The sequence below is a fragment of the Varroa jacobsoni genome, unplaced genomic scaffold (genome assembly GCF_002532875.2).
Source record: "Varroa jacobsoni isolate VJ856 unplaced genomic scaffold, vjacob_1.0 contig01941, whole genome shotgun sequence".
NCBI lineage: Eukaryota > Metazoa > Arthropoda > Arachnida > Mesostigmata > Varroidae > Varroa > Varroa jacobsoni.
This window is the reverse complement of record NW_019214723.1, coordinates 36650-62698: the sequence shown is the minus strand read 5'-3', so window position 1 is coordinate 62698 and position 26049 is coordinate 36650. Positions and strand designations below refer to the sequence as shown.

Genomic DNA, 26049 nt, shown 5'->3' with positions numbered 1-26049 from the left:
AGAAGGCTTACTGCCATATCTGTCCGTAGTGCATAACCTGTATAGTGGGGAAGTAAGCTGGACAAATACAAAATTACAATCTTCAAAAAATTTTCAGCCAAACGGATGACTAAGGTTGATCTAGGTGGTGCTTGCCTTCATTCTTACCCATTGAATGTGTTGTTAGCAAGCTTTGCAAGAAACGAATATGCGCTATCGTTCCTCCTAGTTTAACTGTACATGGCCCTTTTAAGAACACTGAAACATGGCACAACGTAGCTCGAAATTTGTAACCAGTACCAAGTACTACGGGGCTAACGCTTGATTTTCTTACAATAAACCCATGGGGGCCGAAGTAATACACCAATAGTTTTAAGGGAGATATAGCAAGTATTACAAGAAAACATCCTAAGAAAATGTTTCATTGTGCCAGAAGTATTGGTTACAAAGTGATGAGTAGATGCTGGTTATAAATGAAGGAGACCGTCTTTTACCTCTGATTATTATGATAATTCAATTTATTTAAGACAGTAAGTCTTTCATTGAAAAGCATTGCTTTTTTTGCTTATTGCGTCGCTTCTTTAATTTTCCATTTGCTCACAATCTCGTGTTGTACCGTTGGCAAGCTCTGCGCTTGCTCTATAATATCGCTACCACCGTTCCGTTTAAATCAGAATGTTATCTTGCGTTCCGGTGTCAAAGGTAAGCATATCAGGCGAAAAAAAAAACTTTTTCCAGTGTTAAAAACTGTCCAATTAACCCAGCAGGTTTGTTTCGCGTACACTAAACAATCTATAGCGAGGATCTATTGGCTTATCTAACCACTACATTCGATGAGAAGCGACTCAAGGCAATGCTTGTCGAGCTCAAAAGGCCCAGTGAAGTACGTTTTTTAGGCCGAAAAAGCTATGCTCGAACAGAGCAAGCCATTTTCAAGCGGCACTTTCTGCTACAACGTCCTTGTACTATACCTCACTAACACATCCAGCTGTTTCGGCAAATCTTTAGCCTCGGTACAAGGCGAATCACGGTTGTCGAGGGTACGATCTTGTGAACAAACATATCCACCTGTAAAGTCCAAACCCCAAACCAAATTTTGTGACAGAACGATGACGACAACTATGCACGATTCATAAACACTTGTTCCTAAACAAACGAAAAACTGTGAAGTGGAAATCACCATATTCTACGGACAACGTAATTTCTGTATAGCAGTGATAAAGCGATAAAGATACATTTTGAAGTCATCAAACATCATTTTTTAGTTTAAAAATAAAAGTATTGCAATAGCGTGCTATCTAGACGTGCCTGTGCAATTGTTTTGTATGCTATTTCACTAGGTACCTTTGAGATGCCGAACTGGCTTAACGAAGCATTGAACCATCAATATCGGTTATCTTTTTGGAAATAATGCTGTTACTCTGGAACTTGTTACGCTCCTAGCTCGACCGTCGGCCAAGATCATAATAGAGTCTCAAGATGGTCATAATTTACTAGTGACACACGCTTTGCACCGACAAAAAAGACAACGCATGTTAAATACGATCAGGAGCAAAATCCTGTCGTCAAGAACGCGATTGTCGCAGCTATTTCTGAAAAGGGTCAACGCGAAGTTCGCAAATTAGACTCTTCATATAGCTTTACCAGTTGCAATCTAGATTAACTGCATCTGGCGATCTCGGCGGTCTAAGGTCAAACAAGGGATCAGAAGTAAATGAGTCGAAATATAGACTTATTCTATCACCCCAACTCTTCTGTCTATAATCATTCCATATGCAACGTTGACCTCAGTGCACCCACTCGTTTCATGAGTGTACCCCTGTGCTTGTAGATTTAGTTACAAAATAGCCTTCTAAAAACACGCGCTGTTAATTTGATTCCGTAAATATTAGAGGTGCATTATTATGAATAGCATTTGCTTCTAGTGCTAATTTCTAGTGCTAATTTTAAGAGACAGCCAAGTCAATACGTAATCATACCCAATGGTATAAAGATACGTGCGTCGTAGTTATAACATTCAACATAAGAGTCAATGTTTTGCTAATCTGATTGGCGTTCGCAGGTTACCAAATAAGAGCAAAGTCCGAGTTTTTGCGTTAAAGCTAAGAAGTTCAAATTTTCTTTTGTTAGATTTATCGCTATTTTGGTCGCAACTAACTAAAATAGTTATATTAAATCGAAGTTCGAAGCAACTATAGTAACTTTCTGAAACGACACGATGTTTTTCACGTATCTTCAGCTTTGTCCATTCTGTCAAAGTTCAGAATTTACAAAGCCAGAATAATGAAAAAATATTGAAATAAGTTTAAAGATGCAACCGTATCGGATGGTATGCCGCTGAATTAACCTAAAAACTTTAAATGAAGCTAAACAGGCTGAACCCATGTAGTGTTCAACCTCTCTACTTGAAGTATTGAAGTAATACAATATTTACTGATGGTCGAAGAGGATGCGTCTGAAGTCTTTCACCCATTTTATAGCCCTACTGTTTTACAACAAGAAAATAGCAAGGAGAGTATTTGTTAGTTTTACTTTTCGCTTCAATGGTTCAGTCTTATTCATGATATACGCATTTAGGAGTACGTATTTCAAACGTGCTTAAAATATCGGCAATCTACTATCTTCCACCATTACCTGCCATCTTCCAACTATGAGGTCCGTTTTCTATTTTTCAAATTATTGAATAATTTACCTTTGTTCGTTTTAGCGGCGCCTGGAGACAAGTTGGAGGGGCCAAAGTGGACTATCGTGTGGTGGAAATCCTAATGAAAAATTTGGCCTCCTGAACGAATGGTATCCTTTTTTGTACATGAGGGTCCACGTACGGGGGTCTTGATATCAATCGAAACCCCTTGATAAACTGAATCTGTACACATTCTTATACCTAAATTTATATTCTCACACTAAAAGACGCTGATGGCTAACACATTTCACCTCGATTTGAGATGACATTTGTTGTCGCCGCTGCTGTAATACCGCTGAGTACCAACATAGTGAAGACAACTAGGGGATTTGTCGTTCAATTCAAATCAATCCGTGTACAACTAACCACTGTTATAGCAACAATTAATTAACTAAACCAATCTAACACATATCATTTAAATACTTTATGTCTGTTTGCTCGACTAAAGTGATCATTATTGTTAATGCAGGAGATGTGATGGTGCACTGTGCAGTTTACGCACGATTAGCACTTGACGTCTATTTTATGTCGGCTGGGCCTGAAGTTCAGCCGCGCCGGTTAGACCTAATTTCGTCGAAGTTGCTAGTCTCTGAAGATTCACTTCGAATCAACTTAGTGCTGATAGAAGAGAGCGGCTAATACCATCGGATTCCCAGGCCGAAATCATCCTAGTCAGGTTTCCCGGCTCTCCCCGGACGATCTAGCTTTCTGCGCATAACTCTTCTTATGTTTTTTGAACTTGACGAAGCATCGTGTGACATTTTGCTTAGCCGTAATTTTGTGGCCCATTCTTTTTCCTTCGAAACCTCTATTGCCAAAATTTCGCTAGCCTCTAACGTTCTTATGATTGAATGTTGAAGGTTGTGAACTTCCTTATACTATTTCCTAGAAAATGATGCACAATAGTGTACACTATTAATATGCCAAATTTGAGCAGAAGTGGACTATAATTCATGCTTCTGACCTAATAGTATAACCTTCTAACATGGAAGCCTACGTCGAGGGTGTCGTCTTTGGCACGCACCGAGAATTTAGGAATATGATGAGAACGGCCGTTGTCGTAAAGGCCGTGTCACAGCGTCGTGAGAAATCGTACAGAGGTCCTATACAAGTGTACGCAAATGTACAAATCATATAGAATTCACTAAACCAGGCAATTCTAGTTTCGTTGCTTAAAGAAAAAAAAAGAGCGAAAATTGTTAAGGTCGCATAAAACGGCAATTAAAGAACAGTGTTTGTATTTATTTTTATTATTGCAAACATCTATACTATTTAAGATTATGTGAATCTTAAACTTATTTTTGGAAATGGCATTTATGTGCATATTAAGACACTTTTTACTGACTTGCATCTTCTTGGAGTTTTTGAACACTTTCTAAACGCTTCCCAAATCGGAGCACTGCATCTGTTTCCTTTAACCTCAATGGAAGAAACACATATTTGCACGTATTTTTAGACCAGTTCTTTATCAACTTTCTCTTCTTTGTTTCCTTGCAAAGAAGAAAGAAAAGATGCCTTATTTCCTTATAAATGATGAATTGTCGACGAAGTTATGATCTTAGTACATAAAGGGGCCGATGAGCAGTTGCGAGGACGTAGGTAACAGATCACGTCACCTTTGCCCTCATTTTAGTCGCCGTATTTGCAGTTTAGTGTTAAAACGGCGTGCTCCTCTATGCATGCCTTGTAAATCCATGAATGCCCGGCTGATTCTGTTGTGGCCGGCCTCTCGAGGGTTCAGTCTAATGTGGTTTGCTCATCTGTCTTGGATGGGAGGTTCACTGTATCATGCGACACTGTGATAATTTTAAATAGCGCATACAGGACGATGAAAGGCGTGAGCACAGTAGCACAGGAAAGACGACCCACCCTGGTTTTCTCGGTAATAGCTAGAGGCTGTTTTCTGTCTGTCGTGGTGTGTTGGTTTGTGTGCCCACCGTATGTGTGTATGCATATGCTATGTGTGGGTAGACGGGTGAGCCTGTTTCAACAACGATGGTTCGCTACCTTCTCCCACCATCCACAGAATGTTATGAGGGAAAGGAAGGAACGGGCGGCAGCAGCAACCAGAGCTTTCCCTTCGACTCAAATCAGTAGCGACGAGTGAGAGAGACTACGACGTAGGGGTTGAAGCTTCCCGCAAGCACTTTTTCCCTCTCCATTCCCCCTCTCCACTTTCAGTAACGTGTTCGTTTCGTTTTTCCTCACGTCGAACGGAAGGATAGATACCACGAGGTAGCCATTTTGTCCCTTTGACGAAGTGGAAAGAGAAGTCACCGACAGGGATTTGGCCTCGCCTTGGACGAGTCCATAAGGCGACGGCGGGCGGTTAGGCTGGAACAAACTGGCAACTCAATGAAATCAGCAAATTTTAAGCGATCATCCTGTTGCTCAACAACGTTAAGGGCTGCTGTGATATTTCCACAATTACAATGCGTGACGAATAGCAACACTCGCCTGAGTAATTAGCGGCAAAAGCAGAAGGATAGGAAACATGCGGTGATAGTCTCAGCAGTTTTGATAGTTTTTGTGATACCTCAGGCTTTGACGCATGACGAAACATACTCAAAATAATTAATTGGCTCACCTTCGATTTTTAGGAGAGTGCCAACTGTGGTTTAAGGAGTGTAAAAAAAAAAAAAGGTTTTGAGTTAACGTCTCATTCATCGATATTTAGTGTTCCGTTTGGAGTGCTTCCCGTTTTTGTTTCGGCTGCTAGCTCTTAAATTGCCGATTTTGGCGCGCCGGATCCCGAACCGCCGCGCGTGGTGCCATGCTGTGGTCTGAGGCGTGCGCGGCCTGCCTTCTGCGTCAAACCTTGGCATGCAGTTTACGTTGCCGATGAACACACGCTTCTGTTATGGTCAGTTGTGATGCTGGCTCCGCCGTCGGGGTCGTCTAAGGATGTCGCCTCATGCAGACGACGGAACATTACAGTTCTGTTCTCCTGTACGCAAGCCCATTTCGTTAAGTCACATCGGCAGTCAAATTCTATCGTCAAACTTTAAGTACCTCAAAACAGTGGACGGCTTTATAAAACTCATTCATGTGGTAAGTTATCCTTTTTTTTAACCTGCAAACGTACTTGGTAGCACTTTTTTCTAGAAAATAGATTGCTTCCTTTATGCAAATAAAATTATTTTTTTTACTCATCTTTTTTGACACATTGCTATTCATCTATCAAGACCTTCTATCCTGCAATATACTTTTTGGACATCTTAACCCTACGCTTTGTGTAACCTATCTTGCCTTTAATTCAGTCCGTTACAAAATAAGTATTTAGACGCCTGCTTGGCTTTACTATTTTGAAGGAAGAGCATACAAGTTGTAATGCCATCTGGCGGAAACCATCACATCTTTTTTAGCATCTAGAGTCTATAATATGTCAGTTAGTCGTCGATTTCTCGAAGATAGAAACGTTGCTTACCCTTATTTCAGTAGAGTAAGCAATGGTTCCAATAGGCCAATAGAATACAATGTAAACGTTTTATATGGTTATTTATTTACGTACTTATCTGCATCTCGTTTTACGAGGGGTGTGTCCTCACTTCGTTGTTCCCACGTGTTTCTTTTAACAGAAACTGGGACCTGTCCTACCGTGATAAGAGTCTATGAATCATGTAAATAGTTAGTTCTGTACTACTTTATAGGAAAGGAAGTTAAGCAACCCTTATAGTTAAACAGATCTTACACCACCTCTAAATAGAGATATTCTTTCGCTATGCCCGCCTTAGTCACGACTTATTCTTGCTGCATTGCTCTGTGTATTTCTGCGATGAACATGACTCGAGCGAATGCAAAAATGGGAAACCAGGGAACATCACTGACAGCGGGTGTACGTTTCGTCTGTACTTTTTCTATATATTCGATATACAGGTGCTGTGTCTATATTGCGGGGTAAGCATGTTAAATACCTGTCATCCAACAGCGGTGAATAACCAGCAGCTGCCTGGGCATCTTTCGTGTACCTCGCGTCAAATCAACTTTATCCTAACGCACCTATCGGCGTTTGTACTGCACTCCGTCATCCTACTTTCCTACCTCCTATCGCCACTCAGTAGCGTACTTCTTCCAAGTACAATTCTGGTAAGTAAATTAAGATTGGAGTCCTGCATGTACAATGGTTTCTGATAATCATTGCAGCATGCCAAAGCCAAACACGGAGACCAAAAACACTAAACTCCCTACGAGCCTTTTTCAATGCGTTGGCAAAATACACAGTCAGCTACTGTTCGTCTCTAAACGTAGGCTAAGGTGAATCCCGATTGCAGTGGAACTACAATAGACCTCATCGCTTAATATGTACATAAGAGATGGTAAAGTATGAAGAAAAGTATTCATAAGCGTTATGTATAACCAAGACAATTCTATTGTATTTAAAGGATTGGGGCTTGGATCAGTGAGCTTTGTGAGCGTCAGTCGTTTCTTCTGTTAGGAGCAGCGGAAACAGAGAGCCATAGGCGCAACATTCACGGAACTTGACTCTTGAAAACAACCGTTACCTAGAAAAGAGCCATGCCAGCATGTTTGCCACAGAATCTTATAACCAGTAGTTCATTTTCGAAAAGTCTGTTAAACATGTCTATGTCTTTGGCCTATATGGCTCCAAAATATACGGTTACATGGATCAGAATTGGGGTTCTTTTTGCAGAAAAATTCATGGTTTTGATTAGAGGAGATGATACCACATAATCCTTAAGTACCAAACTAGCTAAATCAGAGATTACGTTTTTTTGTCACAGAGCCCCATCGAGTTCTGCGGGGCTATGCGAAGCAGGGTTCTAAATATCCCAAATAATTATTTGAATTTCCCTGTTAAATAAGCAATCGATGGTATCCAGTTTCATATGTACCTGAATGGCGGTATCCTGTATAGTCCAACATATCCTGTATAGGCCAATGTCGCCGCGAGGCGTGTTATATGAGTCAAGGTTCACAGACTTAATTTACAGAAGATTAACAGAGATTAATTTACAGAAGTGTGTCTCTATGCTGTACTTTTGATACCATTAATGTGGTTACTGTTACTACGATCTACATCTAGTTTCGGTCAATTTGAAGGGGCTAAACTAAGTAAGAAGTGCTACTAGATTTTTATAAGCGAATCTGGCGGACTTTGACATCGGGAAGCTCTTAAACTAGTTGAGCTAGAATGATGAGTTAATATGTATTATAGGTGCTCTTTTTTTAATTTTCATACATTTGTCTCGGCGTTTTGACGTTCAGCTTCTGGATACCTGTATATTATATTTCCAATTATAAGTAAGCCGATAATAGGATGTGCTTGCCTACTAGTTATTTTTGCAGGGTATGAAAAGATCCGTAATCACACGGATGCAAATTGGGCGAATAAGTAGGTTAAAGCCAATCTCAGATATTTCTCTGCCCACTCCAGGAAAAAATTAAGAAATGGTGATGAAGTGGAAGCAATGGTCACCAAGTGACCGGATTGCGTGTTTTTAATTGCAGTATTAACGGTTCATGAAGCTCCTAATGACCTCGAGATAGCGGGTTGCGTTCTTTGTTTCATTTTCGGCGAGTATCTTATCGTAACAATCCCTGATGTCTATTGCAAGTACCTCCATTCGTCTGAACCTAATAGTATCCAACAGTAGTTCACACTGCCATCGAACTCGATTTCTTTCAAGGACGCTACAGCTCTCTCGTTTGGTATCTCTCCGGCTAGCGGCAGAGATCGCTTGGTTTTTGGTGTCCGTATGCTCCAGGCAGATTTTTCGTTTCGTCCAAGAGATCCCTTAAAGCTCAAGCTCTGCAATCTCCTTGATTGCGGCAATGCGTTTTTCGCATTGGATCTTGACATTTAGTTGCAGACCTCGCTAACATTACGCATTCCAATCCCCGCTCTTGCCCCATTCATATGCTACATTTTCGCTTAAAACGCCCTTGTCTAATTTCACCACATTTCCGCGGGACTGTGGCCTTCGAGGAATAAAAAAAAAAAACTAAAAGATGTTTTTCCACCACTGGCTTCTCCTGAAATGAACTCAGTCGACCTTTACCCACAAGTCTACAGTAGACTGGAATATTTACCAGGTAAATTACGTCTGCTCGCAACGCTTAGTTCAAAAGTTATTCAATTATCTCAATTTGGTCACTAATAAATTTGCTACCTTTAAATTGTGTACTACAGGCGAGATACAGCAAGAAATATGACAGAGCATAGCCCTTTGAATGGACAGGGGGGTACTCGGTTACTCACTAAGTCCTCGCAAATGCTATGAAACCGAGAGCTTTATGTACGCAAAACGAGGACGTGGTTTACGGAAGTTGGGTATTTTTTGTCTCGGTTGCAATACGTGCGTAGGCTAGAATGACAAGCGAGACTCGTAGGTCATTGCGGTAACCTTCCTATTTTGGGAAGGAAAAGGTGTTCTCGTATATTTAACACTGCGAATGAAACAAGATCGTTTCTATTGCGGCGGCTATTCTCTGCTTGAATTGCATATGCTTGCCTGCGTCACTTGACGCGTTTCACGGAGTTTTCCACTTTCGTAGTACTTGCTTCTCCTCTGTGGCGTCTGGGTAAAGACGGAACCAGCGAAGCTTCAGCCGACAGCCCAAGAAATACTTCTTGATATCTCAGATCGACTTTCTATTTGCCCCTTTTCTTTTCAGTTCTAGGAATTTATTTACAACATATCAGAGACCAACAAGCTATTTGAGATCGCTGCGCTCTCGATCGGTTCCAAATCGCTATACTCGGCATATGTAGAAAGGTCACGACGCATAAGCTATAAGTAATGTCAAACAGTCAGTTGTTTATGTCGTGCTGGTTAGTCCCCATTGGCATTGGATGTTTGCTCCGTTCGACATCGTTCTCCTAGGCCGGTCGTGATCAAATATGCACTCCATGGCTATAAGCTTGCAATAAATAAAGAGTAAAAAACAGACTAGAGAGGAATGCATAATCCCCAGCGAGTTTACATGAATCGTATCGTATCGTATACAGTAGCCAATAATTCCACCCACAGCTGCGAGCCGATCAAACTGCGCCAATGTTTACACGACCTAAAAGAAGCTGAAAAACCTCGTACTAGGGTACGCAATACCAACATCAGACGTAGAAATCGACCCTTCGAAAGGAGACGGGCAGAATTCCGTAAAGTTTTTGTAAAGTAAACACGTAGTCGTATTACACAATCAGTTCAATCAAAGGGATGAAGGCGGTCAACGTAAGATTTTTCCGTTAGTTATATAGTCTTGGACTGCATTTTCGCATGAAGCAAGCACAAGAGGTGATTACCGCGTGAACAAAAAAAAACATCCAAAGATATGCACTTTTCAATTGGGATCCATCGTTTGTGGCTTAAAGTGCGACATAGTCAAAATATAGCCATCAAAGCAAGACTCTGTCCGCATTGGATACTCAACTTGAGTGACTAGTGCATTAATTTATCATTAATTTGGATTCGTTTTTAGTACGCTACAGTATTTACATTCTTACAACTTATTATAACTAACATTAACTTTGCTATGTTTCTATTTTCCATACAAGGGTCCTCTTTCCACCAGAGGTATGCTAAGTTACCTTCTCAGAATAATTTTTCTGTTTTCGATGGTTGCCTTTGCAACTCTGCGATACAAGATTGGAAGTATCGCTAAATAAGTTACAAAGCCCCAGTTACCAAACGTGGTATGATATTACTTTTCGGACACATTGGCGATGTTATGTTACCTAAAGTCAATTAGTCCAGCAGCCATATCAATGTCAGAGCCGCATTTACGATTCTGCAATTTTAGCTGGTGGTATAGAAGAAACATCAGTCAGTCATGTTTCTGAAACTAAATGCAGATAAATACCGAGATAAACGTTATAGGTTCAATCAAATAAATGCACGCATTGTGGCTATCACATAGCAAAATGTATATTTCAGTATCGAGGTACTTTAGGTTCGAGGCAGTTCCTGGTCCGACAGATTTTTCGGCGAAATGATAAGTACGCCGATTGCCCGTGCAGTGCGGTAACGAAACTAAAGTAAATTTTAATAATAGACATCTGCGTTTCGAATCTAAATGATTGCGCCGCAAGCGACTCTTATCGGTGAACCGCGAAGTTTTGAAAAGGATGTTTTAAGGATACAGCCAGATTAGTATTATATATTGTGATAATTCACAAGGAAGCTATTAATAAAGGTAATGTCTACCTTAAGATAAATATCCACTGTACTTATTATTATTATTATTATGACAGAATTGTCCGGCTTTGTACATTCTGGATTTTCTCAAACGGTTATAAACTTGTACGGCTTAGAGTCAAGAACAGTTTTAAATCTTCATATCGCGTTTTGTAAAAGGCATATTCAAGTCAGATTAAAAAAATTGTCGCAAATACTGAAAGCTTAAGCATAGGCCAGATCTCGTCTGCGTTAGGCTATTATTCAACGGAGGCTGCTAGCGTGGTCTCGATCATAACAATTAACAGCTGATTGTCGAAGTCGGCTCAGATCAGACAACAGCAAATGAAATTACCTATGTCCAGTGGACACTACTAGGATAGCCAATCGTTTCGTATTTTCGACAACTCAAAAATTTCATAGGCGGATTCGTGACGATATCTTAGAGAAGGCCGCTCAGACACTCAACGATAAAGCTTCCTTGAATCACGGTGGAAGACTAACTACCCTAGCTAGTGTTCTTCGAATCCTACTCTAAGAAATGTCACAGCTTAGATGATCTAAGAGAAATGATGCTTTAGTCTGGAAGAATAAAACGATTTAGGAAACGTTTAGATCGCCTAAACAACGATCTGTGTAGATTGATTGTAGAAATCTAGTAAAAATTTTTATCACGAATTGCTTTACACCGTAAAGACGAACACACGCCAATGCTGCAGCCACTTTTGAAACCTAACGCGTTATTCCGCGCAGGGCAAACGCTTACATGTGAGTTAACACAAGATAATTGATAAGAAATCTCGTAGAAACTATTTTAAATAAAAGAAATTCCTTGGAATCCTGGTAAATTCTATTCCCTTTTAGGACATGATGATGCTCTATGTATTCAATGGAAATAGCACAAAAACCTAACGTGGCGGTTCTTCATCAGAGATACTTCCCACGACGAGTCCCTGTCATCGTTGCTACATACCACGTCAGTATGATCGTTCCACTTGAGGTCTGTTCTTTCACAGAGATAAATACGTAACGAACATTCAGCGGCAGCTAGACCTTTTTGGGCCTCACAGCTTGTGCATAGACATCGTTTGTGTCTACTCACCGTCAGCTTGGCTTGTTTCACAGAATACGATATGTCCTTGATGCCAGAAGGGTCCGCTGAAATGAACATCTTCGTCCATTAGTACCATAGGTAATTAATAGCGACTATTTTGTAAAACATGCCACATTCGTTCGAATTTTTGTTTTCACGCCATATCAACTCTTTCACTGTGTATGCTCACTGTCCTAAGGTATGTTTTTTAACGTTTAAAACAAATTGCTTTTAAAATATGAAAGCTATAGCCTTGTTTTAGATATCAACTTATAGAGCGGCTTTTGGTTTCTGTGGAGCGGAAAATATCAATGAAAGCATTAGCCGTTCACGGCAATCTGGTGACGATTGGTGACTCAGTGACACAAATTTGTTTATAGCTACGCGAAGCATACATGTAAAATATCACACTCTCTTTTTACTTATAAAACATGTACAATACAGAATATTATTATTTGCTATTATTAATTTCTAAATGCACACTGCACTGCAAAACACGACCCGTTTTAATAAATATAGTATGGAAACAATACCATAGTGTTCTTCTTTGCCTACTGACTCGACACCTTCATATATATAGTTCAGCGGGGTCGACAATAAAAAAACGTCGCGCTTTTTGCCCTTATATAGGTTATTGAATTCGAAATTAATACAGTTAGTATAAACTTCTTCGATAGAGAGGTATATGAAGAGAGCAGGGTAACGTTCTTAAAGTCACTTAAAAATGTCATTTATAATACGCGCGCCCGTACATGGAACGGAGTGAAAATGTCGACGGGCCTGTTGCCAGAGTGGACACCTATCATTTTCCGAAATGGATTTTCTAATTCATAATTGAAGCGAGAAGAATTACTGATGAACATGTTAAGTCGTGCCCTGTCGAAGAAACAGATAGCAAGAGAAATTGCAGTGAGTAGAAAACACAATGCTCTGTAAGTTAACGAAAGGAAAACAAACGTTTTTTCTTTGTTTTATATATGTGTACCCAGAGAAACATTAAATTTTGCAATGCCCCGAACGAAAACCATAAGCAAGACACCGAGAAAAGCCAAGTCCAACCGGATATAGAGGCAGGAAAAGCTTTTCTGATTGCTCGGTTATTTTCGCGACTATCCTATTGTTACGCTTGTTGCTTTCAAAACTTGACAACTTATTACCAACACAGCAATGCGGGATATATGAAAAAGATTGCCATTGACAAGATGAAAGTCAATGGTTGTATAAAAATATATATGAAACCTAGCAAATAGATTCTGTCTAGAATCCGTCGTAAAGGTTCACAGAAGAACCGAATGAAGTTAGGACTTCTCGTACAAACTATAGTCATGTTCATAATAAAAAAAACTTTTACCATTAGTGGACATGAAAATCTTAATTGAGCTGTTGTGGTCTAGGTTCGAACCCGGGCACAGACAGACGTCGTTTCGAGTTGGGAGCCAGCCGTCTGATAGAATGCCTAACGGTGTTGCCGGACGTAAAATTCGAAGCATGGACGTATTATAACTGTAATGTGTTACTTTAGAAAAGTATGCAGCTTTTACCATGTCCAGTTTAGGACTGAAAAGGTTGGAATTCCATGATTTCTGGGGAAGCTCATTTCATTTAATTGAGTCACCTGACAAACCGTTCCCAAGTTACTTTTTGTTCTTTGTACAGCGTTGTACAGACCGGGGGTGTTAAAAGACCATGATACCGGTGCTCAATTTTCTATGTCGTTGTTGTTGAGCTAAATAACTTTCTAAGAAACGTATATGAAATACATCTTCAATTTGTCAAAAAGCAGTATCTTTTCTTTTTCTTTATAAGAAAAACCACGATCCTTCGTATGTTTGAAACAACACTTATTTTATACAAAATTCGTATATTTACACCGCATCGCGGCCTCTAAGCTGGCAATCCCTGGCCTCTTCTTAGTCCCAGGAATAGCAGCAGAAGCCATTATTTACTTCCTGGACTTTATGAAAGAGGGAATATCACACCAGCTATCCTTCCTAAAGTCTAACTAATTAGCTGCATGGACTGGGTCACAAGTTTCTCCGGCGTATGGCTTGTTGATGTCCACTGGGCTCATTGCCCCCTTCATGATAACTTAGTGGGTAACACGTTTGCCTGCTAATCCGTTTTGATCTCGGTTCGAACCCATCGTCTTGTGAAATGCCTAGTGGCGATACCGGATTCGAAACATAGAGAAACTGAACGAGCTTATATACTAACTTCATATAACTAAACTGTTTAGGTTAACAATTTAAGTTTGAATATTTAATTGACTGACTTGCCTGCAATGAACACAGGAGCTGATAGCGGGTTGCATCTCATTTACGTGTGGATTGAGCTCTTCGATCCTACTGATGTCAGCAATGGCCTTGCTCGATCTTCCCGCTGGCGTCAATACAGGGATCGGCACTGCACTGAGCCTCAGTGAACGTACAGACAACGCATCTCTACAACAATTACTCAGCACTCAAAGTATTGAGAACACACTCTCCACCTCGGTTAGTACCAGTCAAACCAGCATCTGGCTATAGACGATATATCATAGCTAAATAATACAATCAATATTGCGTTCATCATTTATATAGTATCTGGTTTGCGTTTTTACGTTGTAAAAATAGTTCATTTAGCCAATGCCAAACCCCCTAGCTGCGGGTTCCTTGTGCGCGTCAAATGCAAACTTCAATATCGGCATACAATCTACATAAGCGGAACATTAATGATCACTCTCTGGCTTATTTCGAAAAGTGGGCATACACTTGACTTAATTATTTCTTTTTACTTTATACTATGGGTCAACATATACTTTAGTTAGCAGTATCCACCAACGTAAAACACGGCACATAGCTACAAGCGACTTGTTTTTTCGCTACATTTACGGCTAAGAGTCAGATATTTGTTTGTTTATTTATTTATAGTAGCGATTTAACTTCACAAATTCTTGAAATTACCAATTTCAATAATACGTTCCATTATCTATCGCTCAAGATACTCCATGATAAATTGCGTCAAACGCTATGCACGTGGGTTAGAGAGAAGTCTGGGGGATACCGACAGTGGATGCAAGGTTTCTGCATAAACGTCGTTTAAACAGTAAATTGGTTTCGGTTGCTCCGAGGCTTTGTTAAATGATTATCACACATATGCTTGTCAAAATTTATTTTTAGCAAAAATGCTCAGAAATGTGTCAAACCGGAACCTTTTCCTCTTTACTTGATCACATATATTGTGTCGAGTACGTCAATCGTGGGTCCGAGCTACTAAACCCTGGCTCTCTCAACCAGACCTAGGGTCAAAATTAGGTCTAGAATTATTCTAAGTAGAGCTTTACTTTGGGCTCCGATAAAATACTTCTATGATAACGCTTCGGACGTTCAACAACAAATTAGCGAGAGTGACCAAATTGTAAAGCAGCTACGGCATATATAAATGTGCATACGTCCATGTCCTCTGATACAGAAGACGCTAGTCAATCATCATATTCAACGTGCTTATCACGTTATTTTAAATATATTGTGGTGACGAGTTGCAACTTACTTTTATGTTTACGCGTATGAGGCACACAGGGCTTAAGCATTCTTAATATTCTATATACAAACATTATCAAAAATTTATCAAAGTCATTTTTATAAACACTGCACTTAAGCATATCTTGCAAGAACTAAGTTAATAATTCGATAGTAATTTTACCAAAATATTGAATAGCATCCATTTTTTGAAGTGTGGATAAGTTCTAGATAATCGCCACGGTTAGAAATTGCAGTTTGTCACCTCATTTTTTAATGTTCATTATGGAGTCTGAGAATGCACGGATGATTTAGTTGATAAATTTTTATGAAACCTAGAAACACAACTTAGTTTTAAGCTTAACAACTCTTTTTGCAACAATTTTGGCTTCGTTTTTGCGGTTTATGTAAAACAAAGTTACCTAATTGATCATCTAACTACTGAATGAATTTTTTCAAAACTGCTTTTTCTTTACCTATATACATCCAGCTTAAGAACATACCAGTCAAGCATGTACATACAGCAGGTACATGCTTCGACTAGGATCATGTTTGACTGACACTAACACGTTGTGAACATATCCGATTGTCAACAAAGGACAGACTGTCCTATCGCTTGCCTAGTTGCCGCCCTTGTTTGTATAAGCATAAAACCTATATTTCGGCCTACCTTCGTACGTGATCGATAATCGAATAAAATTAACCCGTTTATGAATCTATTCTTCTTTGACACTGTTCTGCCAACAATGACAGTATACCGGGCGGATATTTGTACACTTTATTCTGCATAGAACTATGCTAGGCGTACTTTTCCTGTGAAACATGGTCCTATACAATTTAGCTGTTTAGGAAGATCGACAGTGCAACGCACCCTTTCAATGTTATTTTTATTCTATCCTTTATCCACAATTTAGAATAATTGTAGTCCTGAAGGAAAAAGTCACCTATGTAGTCAAGACTGGATTAGGTCTTAGGCATTTTTACTAGTCAGCTAAACTTCCCAACAACTTTACCTAAATGTCACAAACCTTTAAGTTCATTTGAATGCTGTTCAAAGGAAAGGAAAGGAATAATTACCGCACATAAAACGCACATTTCATCTATACATTGCCTATCGGTTATTATTATCATCTTATCATAAATCTTCCAATAAATCATTACGGGTGCTATTTTCTTTTATTCATGATTCGACAAATTTTACAAAATGGCCTATATTCGGACGCACGTTAGGGCTCGCTTGGCTCAAACATTTTGTATATGAGATAATAATAATAATAATGTGATCAATAGAGTTTTTGCAAAACATTGGGGTTCGTTTCCCTTACGCGTGGACCGAACCATATTACTGCATTTACAGAAATCGTTACGGTTGATACATACAGAGATTTTTACGTGTAATGCTTCAACTCAAAAAAGTCAGTCGTGAATCGAGAAAAAAAAACAAGAATAGTGTTTTGTTCCCGGGATTGAAGTATACAATCTATACACATTTATAAAAACTTTAAATTTGTGCCTCTTATTAGCAAACGTGCTCGTACATAATGATAGCCAACATTTAAGACTTTCATAATTAGAATTATCTTCCGTATATCTTTTTTGAGTAAAAATTAGATTTCATACGGTAGGGGCCTTAATGAATTCCACTTGACATTCTCGGAACTAGTTTAGTACTGTTGTTTTCTTTTCTTTTTTTTTTTACTTAACTAGGTAATGATGTCTGACTTCATTTAGATATCCATAAGCACTTTCTTAAATAGGTAAAACATTTCTCTCATCGTCTACGTACAGCTTTCATAACCCACTTAGTTGCAGCAAATTGTAAACCCTAACGAAACAAGCGTCAAATTGTAGTGGCCCTATTCGTAGTTACTAGCCACAGATAATAACATAATAAGCCACCAAATGAGCTTTTCACTTTCATTCACCAGTATATTATTTATCCATTGTTAAGAGGTGTGGTCGAAAATTCGACGATAATAACTTGTCTTCCAGATGATACCATAGTTTTTTTTTTTTTTACTTGACAGGCATTGGGTATTACGACGTCGCTATTATGCATGGCATGCATTCTCCGTAACTACATATCACTGCGGCGAAACATCAACTACGACCTGTTGCTCAAGCCAACGGCCTGAAACTGCTAGTCAGTCTCTTTCGCATTTTCATACCTATTCATATTTTACCAAACGAACTACTTCTACTTTGGACTGCAAATGACACAAATAGAGAAGACTGTAAACACGAAAAGACCAACTCTAGTTGAAGCATTACAAAAAGGACACTAGGCCCAAAAAGGATGAATGAGAGCGGCACGGAAAAAATGCAAGGACAAGAGGCAAAGGAAGACGGGAAGCAGAAAGTCAGAAGTTAGATGACGTGAAATGACGTTCTCCGATTTAGTTAAGATACCGGCCAAACAACTCACTAGAGTCAATCAACTATATATATATATATATAAAGAGGAAATAGGTGCGCAGGAGCACTGCAGAAAATTGACGACTAGGTGGTAGGTGGTTCAAAGAAGACGGTTGGTGGCACAGGCCAGATGACACCTATATGGTTTGTTGGTATGTTGACCTTGACATTGTTTGCTTGTGACATAAAAGACATGAGTTTGACACAAATACAAAAAAGAAATGGCAGTTCTGACCATATATATATATGGCTTTGATGTGAAATCTGCTCATGAACCATATATTGTATAAATACTTAAAAAAGCATCATTTGCGCCTTTGCGCCTACCTATGCGAAGTGTGAACGGGGGCGCAGTAAAGTATTATTGACAGGCCACGGGTGTGGAAATAGAGCAAGAAGAATAACTGCAGACAAATACCGTACGATATAACACATGTAAAGGAAATTAAGATTAGAGAATTAAGGCAGAAAAGGCCATGTAATAAAATAAATAAGAAAAATCCAAGGACGTTTCAAAGGACGATCTTTGGTGTTCTTTTTCTTTTTCAGTGTAGTGGTAACAGCCACACGAAGGGCAGTAGGCACAGGGCATTTACTCGTGTGGCCTGCTATAAGATTAAGCAAAAGAGAGGCTCTAGGGAGACGGTGTAAATCGCTTTTGCTTTTTATCGTGGCGAGTAACGCAGTGATGCCAATACGAACTAACGGTCACCCAGCTAAGCGATCGAAAACGAGTGAATGGGAAATACGCAGCAACGCAGAACCGACAGTTAGGATTGGGGGCAGTCATCCGTCTAGACCTCACCATAGCATGTTGTGACATTTTCTTTCAAGGCTTTGAGGCTTTTGCTTTTACATCTCAACGCGCAAGCCTTCGCTTTTAAAGGAGAGGCTAAACAAAGCAGCCTAAAATGTGGTAAAAAAAAAAGCTACATCGAATAAGCTAGAGGAATAGAGAAGTAACACCAAAACGAAAGGATCTCCTGTGAGCGATGCTGACTACCAGCATAAAAGATTGTGGTTATAACTAGTCACAGTAGATAAATTATAAATGTCGCCGGCATTAACCATTGTTTGATAATCGAAGGGTTTTTGCTGATCGATTCAAGCTAGCAGGCAAAGTATACATAAAGTTCAAATATAACTGGCGAGGAACAAGGATAGGAAGCAGGGAGGAGGAGCTCAATGACGAAAACACTCAACAATCAATGATCGCCCGTTTATTGAGTGGATCGAATGGCTCCTCTCATCTGCGAGTTTATTTGAGAATTGGGTCTGACGATGTTCATCCGAGTCAAGTCTTTGTAGCAGCAGTATTGCAAATACTAGCAGTCTTTTAGTACCCTTCCGATTGCGACAGAAAATGCCCAGCGCTGCACAAAGCTATAGAGCCTAAATACGTTTTCTAGGAGCATTGTTGACTGTACGCTAACCAACACAGGGTTGCACTCAAGATATAGACTATATCGGCAACTAAACTGTGGACTATTAACAAAACACCAGAGAATTACATTTCGTTATACAGCATCAGTATTATATAAGGCGATACAAAGCGTGAGGTCAATTCTTGGCGAAGCAATGACGCTGAGTAAACGAAATGTTTTTCTTATCGGGACCATGGAGCGCCGAACACCGAAGTACGTTTTTAATGTAAGTTAGTGAAACATATGATCTTACACATACCACCTCGAGAAACTGCGATATACTGCCGTGATCGATGAAGTGTACTCATGTGTATGGGCGAGTAAAAAGGGTCTATTCTGTTCTCTGATGCATATTTGAAGTCAGTTGATTTAAAAAAAACTAGAGTAAGCTGCAAAAAGTGTACGACGGGAAAGCGATTTATATTATCACGAAGCCTTTAAAACAGGATCAAGCAGATTGTACGTTTATCAAAGAAAATGTCAAATTTGTGAAGTCCCAGTGCCTGGATAGCCACTGAACATAAAGCAGGAATATCAGATAACTGTATTTTGTAATAGTACAAAAGCAGATATTTATAACTAACTTATATTTATTTGAAACATAATTTTGTATAAATAAAAAACGATTGATCGTAGAATATATGGAGAGGTCAACGGAGATCAAGTAAACCGGACTGCAATTGTTCACCCCCGGCCACAAATCTGACTATCGCCTTCGCTTACCGATGCGTTTAATCCACGATTACATTTTCTAGATATAGCGTTTTTAGAGCAGTTGTATGAGCGACATTATTCCAGCAATAGCAGAAGTCTCTGCATAGTGTGGGCAATGAAGATACACTGCGAAAATACCGATTCTAAGACATCATAAATCTCAAGCACCGAATTCCAATAAATAATACGATATATATATTGGAGAATATAGACAAAGTACTACGCAACGTCGTCGATCGACATTAATCACAGCGAGTTAGGTTTTCTAAACCTTTCATAGGCAACCTGTTGGGGATAGGCCATTTCAGTACTGCAAGTGAGTGGCCGCACCGCAGCCTGTTGACGTGTATTCATTTTAGCCTAGGTGGCACAAATGACCTTACCAGAAGTCAGTGTCAGTATGGCACAATAACTTTAGTACAAATCTTGACTATGAAATGCTTTATCGTGATGCATCTAAAATACGCGTCCATATAACGTGACGACGCGCTAGATAAATACGTTGGTTGACGCCAGCCGTTACATTTCACGCTCAAACAAGCTCTATCTCTAATCGGCAGTGCTGCCAATGTGATGCTAATTCTATAGGTCATAATTCCAGTACCGACTCATGGAACACTTCAATGGACTCTGTTCCCTTCTAGATGGCTGCACCTGATGCTTTGACGTTAAATAAAGTACTTATTTTTTTTTATATTGTGTTAAAAAATCAGCAACCGATGGCTGACGGCGACCCAAAACACCTGTCAGTAAACATGAGTCAGGTACGATTCATTGCATCTGCATCTAGTTATAATACCAAGTTAAAGATTAGATGAGAAACAAAACATGAATTTTCAATATATGCAATGTGTACCTTGTATGCTATCAAAGCTGTTACCAAGGATCTGTTCATACCATGCCAACACGTATCCTTTCAGATTTACTTAGGGGTAGTAAAATTAGCAAATGTTTAAGGTACGCTAATTTTTGGACTCAAGAATTCATCGAAATTGTGCTTGAAGGGAACTCATCTGCCAAAATAATCCGCTGAAGTAAATCAGTCTCAAAATAATCACACTTCAGACTCGAGTTAGTGCTTCATCTGCATGATACTAAATAAATACGTAAGTAAAATAGAAATTTGACCGTTGGTAAGGAACTATTCAGATGAAAGATGCTTCCGATCTTCTTTCAGAGCGACACAGACTGGTTCGTACATAGGACCTAGAACTATGGTGAACGTAACAAATATGTAAAGTTTTGTTTGTAGCGTTTCAGAACAAACTGCACGTAGTTGATATTGATTCCTAATTATATGTATTGTCAATAAGGCCAATGTTGACGTTTTTAGGCTTAATGGTAAGCATTATCGCAATGATTGAAATGTGTGAAAAGAAAGTATTGTATCATATACTCGTAAAAACGAATAAGCTGGAGATTAGAAATTTTAGAGACCTGGCATTCATGATTAAAGAAATGCTAAACCTTTTCTTGATCCTAACTAGAATACTGAGCTTTGTTGCCAGCTCGTTGCACATACATCGAGCACCAATAGTTATATGGGAAGCTGGGTCAGAGGCTGATAAAATTCGTTTCCACTGATGATGGCAGAGTGACTAGTAGTCACTTTCAGGCATCCGTACAAACCAGATAGTGGTATGTTGGGTTTTGGTATATTGGGGTAAGCAGGTTGATACTATGTTAATAGACAGCACCCTTGAATGGTTCAAGGAATGTGGTGCTAATGTTATTCCCTCTACTGGAACCGTCGCACCGTTTCGTTATGGTTAGCTTTTAACGGCACTATTTTTAATGGCCAATTTTAAGGGTTACTTTTAAATAGAACAAGTATCGGCCACTTTGCCGAACATTTGCCGCAGATGCAAGTGCTATACATAATTTCCACAGCAGAAGAATAGACGAAAGTCCTTTACCTGGGCGCATTATGATATGTCTGGAAAAACAACGACCTATTCGAAAAGCTGGTACAAACAAACAACTAACATCTGGCTGCTTAATACAAAAAAGCATCATCCGATAGAATGAGAGAAGTTTCATACGAAACTTCTCTTTAATGAACAGGTAAATGTTTATAGACTTAAGTTCGGATACAGATGCGTACCATACATACATATATATTTCAAATACATACATGATTATTCTTAATGGAAGGGTAGTCAGAGAGTCCTTTAATAAGCAAGAACATTTAATAATGTTTTAAAAAAAATGTATGTTTCAAAAAATTCTCTTCACACGTTTTTTGGTAACATGTCAGGAAAAACTGTAATGTAAATATTTGAAAATTGAAGAGCCTATTACTGGGCTTGTCGCGGAATCGCGGGTCTCATCGAGAAATATAACGTTCAAAGATACTCAGTAATATCTACAGCGTCGGCTAAATGTTTATAACAACGCACTGATTTTTCGAAAAGTATTCGAACGTACTTCGAAAAGATAAAGAAAAAACGCCAAGTGTATCAAGCTTTATTTGTAGCTCTTCAGTGAATATCTACTTTAGACGCTTGAGAAGCTATATAAGGGTGGATCATTTTTGAAACTTGTTCAACAGGCGCATTCTGTAATCTGTCGAACGCTTCGTTTTTCAGTAAAGTGATGTTGCGCAACGTTTATGAATCGGCGTTTCATTTGTTTTCTCTTTATCTAAAAAGCCCTTCACGTACTTTCTGACAGCAGAAGTAGCGTAGTATTGACGCCATAAGAATGTTTCTGCAATATTTCTGATCGAACATCGCAAGAAACAGCGGTAAACATGTTTGGTTTAATCGCCGTTGACAAACACAGTGGTGCTTATCAGATAGACAGTAAGTTTTTGTCCCTTTAAAGTCAGCAAGGAAAGGTTCCTTATTCAACGCCCATACAATGTCTACTTAGATTTTTGATTTAGACGAGACAGTCGATTGATACAATTGCTACTACCCCTGCTTTCCCCATCGTACACCGGTATTTCACACCTATTTACGATAGTTCTTACGTTATAGCTAAATAGGAATAGGCAAACATATTTCCAGGGCGACTGATCGTTCTTATTGGAGTTATCTATTCTACAACAAACTCGTTTCCATTTTTCATTGGACAGTTAGCAGCCAGTAAACTTTTTCTGATGGAAGGAAATACACCACTAAGGAAAAACGTCTGGGCATCGCTGCGCCGCGTTTTACCAACGATATATACGATACGACAGAGGTGATTAAACGAAAGCAAGAAATACGTTAACATAGAAGTAAATATTTTAAGATACGACGATCGAGGCAAGAAAAGCCTCTTAGATAGATCGCGCTGTAATATGGTTGTATGATATTGTTAGTAAAGGTCTCGTACAACGAATCCGTTGAGCTAATTGGGTATTTATGTATTTAGCATATTCTTGACGCCCAAGACGTGGTTGTGCATCTTTAACGGATAACTAGGTAAGCTATCATGTGGGCGAGACGTTCTTTCTCATTGAATTATGGCGTCAACGCTCCAACTTGATGCTATTCGAACTACCCTCGAATTACGAATGTTTATTCTTATTCAAAATTTTCTCATAACTGAACTTCACTTTATTTCCACCTTCTGGATATCCTTTTAGAAATGACTATAAGGCCTCGGCAGCTTGATCGACGAAGCTCAAAGGATACGTAATGATTTTGCCGAGCTATCAATACAGACATGTTTGGATCTGCTTAGCATGCTCTATCTGTTGCATAGAACGTATTCCTTCTAGAACTAGAAAGAAATCGTGTACGGTAATTTAGTATCGATGCCGTTTGTTTTTCTCTCTTATCAGAGCCGTTACGCAGAAAGCTATGTAAGACTGCTATGTGATTTTCTGTTTATACTAGTCCTTTCAAGCCAACATGGTGTGAATCTATTAGCTTTGAATGAGGTTTATCACAACTAAATTAGATTTCAACAAGCACAATCGAATGCCTGTCTAGCAATAACACAAATTGTGTAAGAATGTTAGCCGTTGTAACGTATTGGTTCAATATCTATATCATCATTAGATATATTCACACATAGAATATTCAGCTAACGGCGGCAAGGAAACGCTTTTGTCGATGTATGAGTGTAGGAACAGATTTAGGTTCCTCTAAAATAGCTTTTGTTGCCTGCATTGGCCAGGTTCCTCACTTTTTGAGATGGCCTAGAAGTATTACTGCTTCGGTTTGCCGTTAAGAATTACGTCGGGTTCAAAAGCATTACTACTTCCATTGTTACTAACACGATGCGACCGGTAGCAGCGGTGAACACGACTGCTAGAGTGGTCGTGATTGTTAACAAATCCTGACATTTTCCGCGCCGATCGGCTGCTTGCTTTTGTCTACATGGTAGGTATGAAGAGTAGAATGCCTCGTAGGTCCGCAGAAACGTGCGCAACAGCTATGGGACAAAGCAGTGAACAGTGGCCGAAACGGCGGCAAAACCAAAGAAGTTTGGAAGCGTTAAGAAAAGAAAGAGACGTAGAAGGGGTCGTCGGAATGCGCTGATAATTGCCTTGAGAATAGGGAGGTAGGCACGCGGAACTTCCGACCCACAAGCCATCTGTTACCAGTGTCCTTGCCGTAGGCCACAGGTGCAGCGCGCATAGGGCAAGCGTGCTTAAAGGTAAAAACACGGATATACTTGCGCTATTGCTACCCGCTCACACAGCCCGGCAGAGGAGGGCGTACCGACACAAGGCTTTGAGGCAGCTAAAAACAAATTAAAAAAGACCACGCCGGGGCTGCTTAGAGAGCGTTTGTGAAGCAAATATTCTCGGACGAATATTTTGTCAAGGCATATCTTCTCGTCTTAGATGTTAATATTCTAGTCGACAACGACGTTGGGTGGCCACATCTTCTGTTCACTCCACAAGGTCAGTGGTTCTCATTCTGTAGTTACCGTTTGTTTTTTCCTTACAGTTGTGGCTCATTTAATAGATGTGGTTGGATAAATTTCGAACTAATTTTAGAAACCCCTATATGCAACGAAATAGGGATAAAGTATAAAAATAGGGATTGAAAGGGCTGAAACGAAAGCAGCGATTAAGCTTTACACACCCAACCTCTAAACGCAGAAGGAAATGGTACTAGTACCCAGCAGCTGTCCCAATATCGAAGAACTAGTTTCTACCGCTCCTTTTGTGACATCGTTAGCTGAGTGACAGGAGCAGAGGAAAATATAGTTTCAGAACGAATTTCAAGTTCATTAGGAGTCCAAAGACCGGCAAAGGAAAATTGACTAACAGAGGCAAACAGTCCTGTCTTAAAAATATGTTATATAAATCGATACTAGAGCAGCAACGTAAAGTGTCATCGTTTGTTTCTCCTGTTCCCAAAGCCATTTCGCTCCTATTTTTGCAGGCGACAACGTCATCGTGTGATAAAACGGACCAACGATGGACCGGGTCTGACATAACCCCAAAAGCATTCTCCTTCTCTGGTCCATTTCTTCCGCCCAAAGCCGTGCTCCGTACGCGTTTAAAAATCAATCGTAGACAGAAAGAACTTCGCACAAAGCTCTTCATAGTTATTTCGTCGAACATCATCTCCACCCCTGAGGTTGTTAAGCATAGCGGCGCAACGATTATGTAACGTGATGTAAAATTATACCCTAATGTCAAGAATTTTTAAATACTTCATAATTTGCAGGGCTCAGCAAATCTCTTCAGGGCCCATTAGTTTATGTTAATCACTCCAAATAAGATAACTTTAGAAATGTACGTTCTTCATAAATGGTAACATCGAGTTAATAATTCATAATAAATTGTTAGTATTATGTAGCGCTGATTAGACCACGTTTCATCTGTCTTTTAACACCCTCGTATATTAACGATATTCGACGATTCACCCTGAAGTAATTTCGGTAGGTAGAATTTTTTTTGCACCTAGCGAATTTCGAAAGTGAGCTAATAGGGTGAGGTGCAGAAGTGAATGTACGATTGATATGCCCCTTTATCAATCATAATTATGTTGTCTTCTACCAGCGACTTGCTAGCGCACGAGACAGCGGAGCGGCTACCTGCCGGGAAAGACCGCAAGCGCTGAATGTGCTAACTCTTCGCTCGGCTGGCATTTAATATACAGGTCTAACAACAGCTTTCGACTTACTGAATGCGGAGATAATGAAGATGCCTTCACGA

General features: G+C 39.6%; 1 protein-coding gene and 2 long non-coding RNA genes across 3 annotated transcripts; 2 read left to right on the top strand and 1 right to left on the bottom strand.

The window, feature by feature from the left end:
- Nucleotides 1–492: 492 nt before the first annotated feature.
- On the bottom strand, nt 493–12363 carry LOC147751879 (uncharacterized). The gene is made up of 2 exons (XR_015315671.1): nt 11900–12363; nt 493–1047 (listed from the first exon to the last, which is right to left on the bottom strand). It is a non-coding gene; the product is annotated as an uncharacterized LOC147751879 (long non-coding RNA).
- On the top strand, nt 4880–21004 carry LOC111272281 (uncharacterized). The gene is made up of 4 exons (XM_022853637.2): nt 4880–5713; nt 6539–6748; nt 14182–14382; nt 17415–21004. The coding sequence occupies exons 1-4, from the start codon at nt 5567–5569 to the stop codon at nt 17520–17522; spliced, it is 666 nt and encodes a 221-aa protein (XP_022709372.1). The 5' UTR covers nt 4880–5566; the 3' UTR covers nt 17523–21004.
- Nucleotides 21005–24155: 3151 nt separating this feature from the next.
- LOC147751878 (uncharacterized) lies at nt 24156–25699 on the top strand. Its single transcript, XR_015315672.1, has 2 exons — nt 24156–24783; nt 25271–25699. It is a non-coding gene; the product is annotated as an uncharacterized LOC147751878 (long non-coding RNA).
- The last annotated feature ends 350 nt before the right edge of the window (nt 25700–26049 follow it).